Source organism: Scyliorhinus torazame, chromosome 11 (assembly GCF_047496885.1).
Source record: "Scyliorhinus torazame isolate Kashiwa2021f chromosome 11, sScyTor2.1, whole genome shotgun sequence".
NCBI lineage: Eukaryota > Metazoa > Chordata > Chondrichthyes > Carcharhiniformes > Scyliorhinidae > Scyliorhinus > Scyliorhinus torazame.
The window spans coordinates 87,850,008-87,861,095 of NC_092717.1; the positions used below are offsets into that span (position 1 = coordinate 87,850,008).

The following is an 11,088-nucleotide window of genomic DNA, read 5'->3' on the forward strand; positions in this document are numbered from 1 at the left end:
ACTGAAAACCTTTATGATTGACACATGCCCCAGGCTGGCCATATTGAGCTTTGACAGACACATGTGTGCTCCAGCAATATACACAAAGCCTCTGACTGTCTCAGCCTGACTAATGCCATTGATAGTAAAGAAGATTCTGAGGAACAAAGGGTACTTGGCATGTTTGTCCTTACATCCATGAAGGCAGAAGGGCAGGTTAATAGGGGGGTGAAAAAGATATACAGGACACTTGACTTTGTCAGTTGAGGCATAGATTACAAAAGCAGGGAGGTCATGATGGAGCTGTATCGAACTTTAGTGAAGCCACAGCTGGAGTACTGTGTGCAATTCTGGACACCACATTATAGGAAGGATGTGTTTGCACTGGAAGAGGTGCAGAGGAGATTCACCAGGATGTTGGAACATTTAAATCATGAAGAGAGGTTGGATAGGCTTGGGTTGTTTTTGTTGGATCAGAGATGACTGAGGGGTGACCTGATCGAGGTGCTGAAGATTATGAGGAGCATGGACAGGGTGGATAGGGAGCAGCTGTTCCCCTTAGTTGAAGGGGCAGTCACGGGGGGATACAAATTCCAGGTGAGGGGCGGGAGGTTTAGAGGGGATGTGAGAAAAAATCATTTTAGCCAGAGGGTGGTGACAGTCTGGAATGCACTGTCTGGGAGGGTTAGGGGCCGGTTGCCTCACATCCTTTAAAAAGTATCTGAATGAGCATTTGGCACATCATAACATTCAAGGCTATGGGCCAAGTGCTGGTAAATGGAGTTAGGTAGGTAGGTCAGGTGCTTTTCACATGTTGGTGCAGACTCAATGGGCCAAAGGGCCTCTCCTGAACTGTGAGAATCTGAGATGAAGCAATTTGCTCGCTTAAACATTGCTTCAGTGACTACATTTACACAATGGTGACCTGAAGCTTGATATATGCCGCAAAGGTCTCCAGCGGGTTCCTGGAATGAGCCCAGTGTGTAGGGTTGCCACAAAGATAATTTCAAGTTATCTCACCAACCAGTAATGCACCAATGGAGGTTCTGGTCCTGGACAGAAACAGTCTGAAAAGGCACTGGCACTCTGAGAGCTTAAGGTAATTGATCCTCTGCCTGTGGACTCTCTTCAGGGTAATGTCTTCTGTTGCCATGGACTGGCTGTTGTTGTTTGTCTTGTTCTGACCCTTGTACAAGTCCCACAGCAGCAGGCCCCTCACTTATCTGGACCGCCGGGTGCACCTGTCTCTGGACAGCTGGCCCCTCTCTCTCCTTTTCCTTATTTCCTCCTCACTGAAGGACCTTCCTCCTGGGTGCACATTCCCCATGGGACAGTGATCTCCGGTGTACCTGCTGGAGTTTTCAGTCTCCAGGATAGCCCTGATTCAAGACCTCCTTCCCTCTCACTCTCTCTTTATTTGTAAAGTCAGCCTTTAAATATTTAAGGGGCACCATTCACTGGCCTTGTCGCGCCCGACTTGGTGTTGGGATGCACCCATTGACTCTCAGGGGGGCCTTTCGTGAGATTCACGATGCTCAAAACATCTTGCGAGATTCACTTAAATCAGGAGGTATGCGGAGGTGCCCGAGGAAGGACTGTTGAGGAAGAGGCGCAGCTTCCAGGCCGAATTCGACCTGGTGACCACCAGGAAGGCGGAGGTGCAGTGGAGGGAGGCCCAGGGGGCGATGTACGAGTATGGGGAAAAGGCAAGCCGGATGCTGGCGCGTCAGCTTCGGAAGTGGGACGCAGCTAGGGAGATGGGGGGAGTTGAGGACAGGGGAGGGAGTGTGGTGCGGAGTGGGGTTGGCATCAATGGGGTCTTCAGGGACTTTTATGAGGAATTGTATCGGTCCGAGCCCCCACTGGAGGAGGGAGGGATGGGCCGCTTTCAGGACCAATTGAGGTTTCCGAAGGTGGAGGAGGGTCTGGTGGCGGGATTGGGGGCCCCGATTGGGCTGGAGGAGATGACCAAAGGAATAGGGAGCATGCAGGCGGGGAAGGCACCGGGGCCGGACGGTTTCCCGGTCGAACTCTATAAAAAATGTATGGATCTGTTGGGCCTGTTGCTAGTTAGGACCTTCAATGAGGCAAGGGGGGGGCTTTTCCCCCGACGATGTCCCGGGCACTGATCTCCTTGATCCTGAAGCGGGACAAGGATCCCCAGCAGTGTGGGTCTTACAGGCCGATTTCGTTGCTAAACGTAGATGCCACGGTGCTGGCGAAGGTCTTAACCACGCGGATTGAGGATTGTGTGCCGCAGGTCATCCATGAAGACCAGATGGGGTTCGTGAAGGGGAGGCAGTTGAACGCGAATGTGCAGAGGCTTCTGAACGTTATCATGATGCCAGGGAGGGGGAGGCGGAGATAGTGGTGGCGATGGACGCTGAGAAAGCCTTCGGTAGGGTAGAGTGGGGGTACCTGTGGGAGGTGCTGAAGAGGTTTGGGTTTGGGGAGGGATTTGTCAGGTGGGTTAGGCTGTTGTATGAGGTCCCGATGGCAAGTGTGGCCACGAACAGGAAGAGGTCTGAGTACTTTTGGTTGCACCGAGGGACGAGGCAGGGGTGTCCCCTGTCCCCCCTGCTCTTCGCACTGGCGATTGAACCCCTGGCTATGGCACTGAGGGAGTAGAGGAACTGGAGGGGGTTGGTGCGGGGTGGGGAGGATCATAGGGTGTCGCTCTATGCGGATGACTTGCTGCTATATGTGGCGGACCCGGTGGAGGGAATGCCGGAGGTAATGAGGATCCTCAGGGAATTCGGGGATTTCTAGGGGTACAAGCTCAACATGGGGAAGAGCGAGCTGTTCGTGGTTCACCCAGGGGACCAGGAGAGGGGGATTGATGAGCTCCCACTAAAAAGGGCGGAGAGGAGCTTCAGGTATTTGGGGGTCCAGGTGGCCAGGAGTTGGGGGGCCCTGCATAGGCTTAATTTCACAAGGCTGGTGGAGCAAACGGAGGAGGAGTTCAAGAGGTGGGACGCGTTGCCGCTGTCCTTGGCGGGTAGGGTGCAGTCAGTCAAAATGACGGTGCTCCCAAGGTTTTTGTTCCTGTTCCAGTGCCTCCCCATGTTTATCCCGAAGGCCATTTTTAGGCGGGTCAACCGGAGTATAATGAGGTTTGTGCGGGCGCGAGGGACTCCGAGGGTGAGACGGGTGTTCCTGGAGCAGAGTAGAGATAGGGGGGGGCTGGCGCTGCCCAGCCTCTGTGGGTACTACTGGGCCGCCAATGCGACGATGGTGCGCAAGTGGGTGATGGAGGGGGAGGGGGCTGCATAGAAGTGGCTGGAGATGGCGTCTTGTGTGGGTACGAGTCTGGTGGCACTGGCAACGACGCCGCTGCTGCTCCCTCCAAGGAGGTATACCACGAGCCTGGTGGTGGCGGCTGCCCTCAAAATCTGGGGGCAGTGGAGGCAGCACAGGGGGGAAGTTGGGACCTCGGTGTGGACCCCAATACGGGGGAACCACCTGTTCGTCCCAGGGAGAACAGATGGAGGGTTTTCGGGGTGGCACAGGGCAGGGATACGAAGGTTGGGGGACCTGTTTGTGGACGGGAAGTTCGCAAGCCTGGGTGAGCTGGAGGAGAAGTATGGGCTCCCCCCCAGGGAACACCTTCAGGTACTTACAGGTAAGGGCGTTTGCCAGGCGGCAGGTGGTGGAATTCCCGCGGCTGCTGCCACGCAGAGTACAAGTCAGGGTGCTCTCGGGGAAGTGGGTGGGAGTGGGGAAGATCTCGGAAACTTACCAGGTGATGCAGGAGGAGGAGGAGGCCTCGGTGGTGGAGGTGAAAGGTAAGTGGGAGGAGGAGTTGGGAGAGGAGATCGAGGAAGGGACGTGGGCAGATGCCCAAGGGAGGGTGAACTCTTCCTCATCGTGCGCGAGGCTCAGCCTCATACAGTTTAAGGTGCTGCACAGGGCACACATGACCAGGACAAGGATGAGCCAGTTCTTTGGGGGCGAGGACAGGTGTGTTAGGTGCTTGGGAGTCCAGCGAATCACACCCATATGTTCTGGGCATGCCCAGCGCTGGAGGAATTTTGGAGGGGTGTAGCGAGGACGGTGTCGAGGGTGGTAGGTTCCAGGGTCAAGCCGGGCTGGGGGCTCGCAATATTTGGGGTGGCAGAGGAGCCGGGTATGCAGGAGGCGAATGAGGCCGGTATTCTGGCCTTTGCATCCCTCGTAGCCCGGCGGAGGATTCTTCTTCAGTGGAAGGATGCGAGGCCCCCAAGCGTGGAATCCTGGATCAACGATATGGCGGGGTTTATTAAGTTGGAGAGGGTGAAATTCGCCTTGAGAGGGTCGGTACAAGGGTTCTTTAGGCGGTGGCAACCGTTCTTAGACTTCCTGGCAGAACTGTAGACATTGGTCAATGGCAGCAGCAACTCGGGGGGTTTACTTTATTTTTGTTTTTATTATTTACACTGGGGAGTCTGAGGGGGTGTATATATTTGTTGTGCTAAGTCGGGGTGTTAATGTTAATTTATTATTTATGTACAGGGGGGAGGGGGGTATGGAGGGTTGCTTTTTTGGACTGTATTTTGTACTTAACCCTGTTGGGTTCCTTTTTCATTTTGTTATTGATATTTTATGAAAACCTTAATAAAAATTATTTTTTTTAAAAAAAATCACTCTCAATGTATTTCCCAGGCTTTAACAGGCTCAATTGTTTTTGCTCATTGTTATTTTAAAAATGGCGGCGGATTTCCAATTTTGCTGCCTGCTCACTTTCTGTATTATCAGAAACTGGCTGTTTGACCACAGATTGCCGACCCAATATTATCACTTCATGTTTAATGTGAGTTCAGGGGAGCTCCGATTTGCGACTGTAATATCCAGCCCAAGATGATTTTCAGAACAAACTTTCAGACAATCTTTAAATGCAAAAATTAACAAACTTGATTTTGGGCTGAAACTTGGCCTTGTCATCAAATTAAATTGTATTCGTCGGAAACAATACAAACCATATGACGGCCACAATTCTGGTGAAGTGGCAGAGCGGAAAATGTCTAGATCTGTTTGGATTTTGGAAATTACCCCACCTTTGCGATTTTGGGATTGCTTCTTCAGACAGTTGATATTTATATTTAAAGATTCATCTTTATATATTTGCACAAGACTTGTTGAACAGGTTGTCTGATTCACGCACCCTGTCAGGAGAACTGATGGATTGCCTTTAGTTTGGTCCCCATCATTTGACCTAGTGACCCGACCGGGTGTTGTACACCTGCTAATAGCTCTTGGGGGTCAGAGGAGCCACAAGCTCTAGATTCTTTAATATGTTCAATTCAGTCAACTAGTTTAATTGCTGTTTATTATTTTAACTAACTTAGTAAATTATTTTTTATTCCTCTCTCAGAGTTACTAAGCCAATGAGTGTGCAGAGCGGACGGGGCAAACCCCTAACCCATCTACTTGCTCCAAAACTAATTCAATGCATGGTCCACAGACAAGGGACATACCAGGTCCAAGCTGACAAGAACAGATACTAACTACACCTGATCTTACGCTTGATCTTAGCCCGATTTAACTGACTTAGTTCCATTGTTCATGTTAAATATGTACCAGATGAACTTTGCTGAGCAAGCCAGCTGTTGATGTCAGAATATTTTAGTTAGTGTTGGATTGAATAACTAATGCAAACAAAACAAAAATCTGAGGGTGCAATTCATTGAAAAGATCATTCGAAATGGTCATGTTACGAAGGTATAGCATGACTAAAAACTCCTGATCATTTCAATTAAGTGCATATGTGCTTGAATACTCACTATTTACTTCCCTGTTACCACGCCGGTGTTTACGGATACTACGCATAGTGACACCATCGGAACAAAACACGACCAGGAACACGAGGAGCATGGAGCTGCAAAAACCTGGTAAGAAACAGAATTAAGAATATAAGAATTTACTGTTATCAATCGCAAATGATCATCAAGAATTTTTCTTTCCAAATGAAAATGTTCTGCTTATTTGTCATGTAATTATTTGGACATAGATAAACGTTCACTATTGACGAGATATGATGCAAATTCCCAATTCAATAAAACAAACTGCTATGAATGGTACCTGTGCACACAAATTCTTCCGCAATCTGCTGATTGCTGTTGTCTGATAAATACTCTCCATTTATATGATTTCTGTTTTACTGAAAATACCTGTCACATTTTTTTCATCCATGTGTCAGTGTGATATCTCCAGTATCTCTGGACTAGCTTTATGGATCATTAGTATGCAAACCATTTGCTGTCCTACAAACAAACTCCACACTTAGTGTGTGGCAGAACTGAGTTAATTCTGCATTAAAATTCCTGCAGGCAGAGAAAATATGGATTTGTGAACAGATCTAAGTAACAAATCATTTGCATCTAATTATAAGTTCATGACAGTACCAGGTAATTAAAATGTTTCTATGAAAGAATCCCTCTATAATGGAGTCAATTTAAGTTATTTTCAAAAGCATGTGTGGAGAGAGCTATTAACAACATAAAACATTCCATGATGCAACCATGTTCCATTCTTTCTCTGACTATTAAGAGACAACTGTTTGAAACACAATGGTTTCCCTCATCAATAAGAACATCTCTGATCATTTTCAACCCTCATTTCCCTTTTTATCATCCATCCTATCCTTCTCCGCATCTGGAAAATCTATCCTCAAATTCACTTACAGCTGCACTTTTAAAATCCCAACTGTCCATCCTTTGGTCCACCATTTGCTGCAACATTCCTGCAGCAACTGATTTTCTCAACCATACCCTCAGCTCCAGGATTGAAGCACAGTCCACACTAAAGTCATTACTCCCTTTCACCATGGCGAATCTCCATATGGCCATTCTCCTGATAGGGCCCTCATCTCTGCTACGTTATGTCCAAGGGATGCCGACTTAGTCTAAAAAGGCAGACAACTGGTTTAACCACTCACCTCCAAATATAACTGAAGAATTATAGGATCCTGATCTCACTTCCTAAAAGTGGTCCACATTCCAGAATCATCCTGGAAGGCAAAGATAACTCTCGGCGTCTTTTCTCCACGGCCAAATAATCTTCTTAAACTTCCTTCCACTGCCTCCTTCACTATTACCTCCAACAGTAAGTGCAAGGAGCTAATGAACTTCTTTATGATTCAGATTAAGAGAATCCAATTAACTGCCTCTTGCTTTCCTTCAAATAGCTCGCCGAGGCAAACACTCTCTCAAAAGTTCTTCCCTGCCCCAGCTCTGAACTTTCTTCTTTCTCTGGTTTCCCTCCTAATAGTTCCCATGTCCTTGCTGTACTCATCTTATCTATATGACCCACCTTCTGCCCCCTCAATCTTCTACTTATGAAGCTGCTGACTATCCAACTTCCCTTCCAGGTCCCCATGTTAACTGATATTATTGGGACTCTCCCTTCAGGAGCTGTCCTTCTCGCCTTTAAACATACTGCCATCAACTTGATCTCACCATCCTTGCAAACCACCATCCCATCTCCAACTTCCCTTTCCCCTCCAAAGTCCTTGAATGTGGTACAACCTCCAAAATCCATGCCCATCTTTCAGAATCATGGAAAATTTACAGCACAGAAAGAGATCACTTGGCCCATCGTGTCTGTGCTTATTTGGAGATCTAGAGACTCTGAAGATCTTTATTTGAATCCCTCCACTCGAGTTTCCATCCCTGCTCACAGCATCAAAATAACTCTTAGCAAGGTCACCAATGACATCCTATGTGATTGCGTCAAGGTTATTTTTCTCCTTGGGCTTCCTGTTTTCAGCTTTGGAAGGTTGATAACACCATCCTCCTCCAATGCCTCTTCATTGTTATCCATCTGCATTCACCATTCTTATCCATCTATTCATATCCAGAGTATCACTTGCAATGGATTCTCTTCCCATTCCGGCATTTTGACTTTGGGTATACTCCAAGGAGCTATCATTAGTCCCCCTCTTATTTCTTACTGACATGCCTCCCCTTGGCAACATCATCCAAAACCACAACATAAAGTACGATGATGATGTCTAACTTTAACTCATCACCACCACTCTCGACTCTTCCACTGTCTCTAAATGATTAGGTCATTTGTCAATATCCAAACTGGATGAGGAGAAATGTTCTCCTACTAGAAATGATTAAAGTCATTGGAAGGACGGCATGTGGTGCAGTACTTAGCACAGGGACTGCGGCGCTGAGGACCCTGGTTCGAATCCCGGCCCTGGGTCACTGTCCGTGTGGAGTTTGCACATTCTCCCCATGTCTGCGTGGGTTTCACCTCCACAACCCAAAGATGTGCAGGTTGGGTGGATTGGCCACGCTAAATTGCCCCTTAATTGGAGAAAAAATAATTGGGTACTCTAAATTTATTTTTAAAAAGTAATTGGGCGGGATACACCCCTGTCAGAATCAATGGGGCCGAGGTAGAGATGGTTAGCAGTTTCAAATTGCTAGGGGTACACATCTCCAAAAATGTCTTGGTCCACCCACGTCGATGCTACCACCAAGAAAGCATAACAGCACCTATACCTCCTCAGGAAACTAAGGAAATTCGGCATGTCCACATTAACTCTTACCAACTTTTACAGATGCACCATAGAAAGCATCCTATCTGGCTGCATCACAGCCTGGTATGGCAGCTGCTCAGCCCAAGACTGCAAGAAACTTCAGAGAGTCGTGAACACAGCGCAGTCCATTTCATGAACCTGCCTCCCATCGATTGACTCCATCTACACCTCCCGCTGCCTGGGGAAAGCAGGCAGCATAACCAAAGACCCCTCCCACCTGGCTTACTCACTCTTCCAACTTCTTCCATCGGGCAGGAGATACAAAAGTCTGAGAACATGCACGAACAGATTCAAAAACAGCTTCTTCCCCACTGTTACCAGACTTCTAAATGACCCTCTTATGGACTGACCTCATTAACACTACACCGCTGTATGCTTCACCCGATGCCGGTGTTATGTAGTTACATTGTGTATCTTGAGTTGCCTTATTATATATTTACTTTTATTTACTTTTCTTTTCATGTACTTAATGATCTGCTGAACTGCTCGCAGAAAAATACTTTTCACTGTACCTTGGTACACGTGACAATAAACAAATCCAATCCAATCCAATCCATCCCGGGACGCCCAGATCACAGTCCCCGGTGGAACGGAGAATCTAGCATCGTGGCAAAATCCGGGCCAACGCCAGCGGAATCGAGATCCATGCTGCGTGCCGGTGGGAATATTTAAATGAATGTAAATGCATCGTAATGATCCATTTGCATCTATTAAGTGGGCCTGGCACCCTATCCTCCAGCTCTCCACGATTCTCCGGTCCCCGCGGCCGGGAATCACGTGGGTGTGGATCACTTGTGGTCTCTATCACCATAGCCCTGGCATGGTGGACCTCATGGTGATCACATCAAAGAAAGGTAAGTGCAGTGCAATCACAGGCTTGAGTGATTGGAATGCACTTACCTCTCTTTGATGTGGTCAATGTTTGTAAACATTTGGGTTTAACCACTTAGGCCACTGAACCGTGAAGGGAGATGAATGAATCAAAGCTGCAGATGGTTTGTAGAATCTGTCAATCATAGACCAGGACTAGAAAGCTATGACTGGCTTGCAGCTAATGGATCTGTGGGAACCAGATGCAGGCAAAGCTATTCTACTTCGAGGAATGGACACATGGAACTGCAAGGTAATAATAATAAAATTTTATTGTCACAAGCATGAAGTTACTGTGAAAAGCCCCAAGTCGCCACATTCCGGCGCCTGTTCGGGTAAGCCGGTACAGGAATTGAACCCGCGCTGCTGGCCTTGTTCTGCATTACAAACCAGCTGTCTAGCCCACTGAGCTAAACCGGTCCTAGGTTTTGTGTTACAGCCAGAATTCTTCTCACCGCCCCTGTCTGGACTGCACTCTAGCTTCCAGACAGGGGTGTCTTTTCTACGGTTGGGGTCTGTGTGTGTGTGTGGGGGGGGGGGGGGGGGGGGGGGAGGGGGGGTTCCCTTTAGGCAGGGGGTCCCTGTGAGAGGAGGGGTGCACCCATGGCTTTGCCCCTCCGTTTCTCTGTAAACTTCTGCAGACTCACAACCCTCTGAAATATCCACACTTATCTAATGATGGCTTGTCGCGCATCCCCAATTTTAGTGGTTGCTTTTGGTGGCCACACTTTCAGATGCCTATCCCCTCAGCTCGAGAAATTCCATCCCTAAAACTCTTCAAGTCTCTTCCTCCCTTTCTGCCTTTAAGATACTTCTTAAAACAGAATCAGAATCACAGAATTGTTACAGTGCAGAAGGAGGCCATTCGACCCATCAGGTCTGCAGTGGATCCTCAAATGAGCGCCATAACAATGCCATTCTCCTGCTTTTCCCCCATGACCTTGTACATTGTTACGATTGAAATAATCATCTGATGCCCTCTTGAATGCCTCGACTGAACCTGCCTCCACCACACTTCCAGACAGTGCTTCCCAGATCCGAATCATTTGCTGTGTGAAAAAGTTTTTACTCACATCCCGTTTGCTTTTTTTGCAAATCACTTTAAATCTGTGCCCTCTCTTTCTCGGTCCTTTTTTAAAAAATATTTTTGTTCAGAGCTGACATAGATACATGAAAAAAGATGAGGAGGCTCTGGAACATGAACAAGAACCTGGGCAGCTTTGTCATTTTAACTGTCTTCATGCACCCAGCCAGTGACAACGGCAACACCTCTTGAAATCCACCTTCATTCCCTCCACCAGTCGCGCCAAATTCAATTTGTGTAACTGATTCCAGCTCCACGCAACCTAGATTTGTCGTTACCGAAAACTCACCACGCCACCTGGAATGGCAACTCCCCTAACCTCCTCTCCTGCCATCTAGCATTGATTGGGAACATCTCGCTCTTCCCCATGTTCAATTTGTACCCCGAAAATGGGCCAAATTCCCTCCAGATCTCCGTGATCCTTTCAAAGCTGCTCACGAGGTCTGAAATGTATGCTCAGCACTAGCCCCCACTCAATCCTTTTCCAACCCCTCGATGCCCTAAGTGCCATTGCCAGTGGCTCTATCGCCAAGGCGAAAAGCAACGGGCATCCCTGTCTCGTCCCCAGATGTAGCCCGAAGTTCCCAAACACGACCTGTTCATCCGAACACTTGCCATCGGTGCCCTG

At 48.1% G+C, this 11,088-nt stretch overlaps 1 protein-coding gene across 2 annotated transcripts in view; it reads right to left on the reverse strand.

Moving 5' to 3' along the window:
• LOC140386004 (uncharacterized) overlaps window positions 1–5,818 on the reverse strand; it is a 31,199-nt gene extending 25,381 nt beyond the window's left edge. For both annotated transcript variants that reach the window (XR_011933526.1, XM_072468627.1), the window contains exon 1: window positions 5,739–5,818. Coding sequence is in view for 1 of the 2 variants with exons in the window: in XM_072468627.1 (XP_072324728.1) it covers window positions 5,739–5,784 (46 nt within the window). In the remaining variant the exon portion in view is untranslated. The remainder of the gene's footprint in view (window positions 1–5,738) is intronic.
• Between the last annotated feature and the right edge of the window lie 5,270 nt (window positions 5,819–11,088).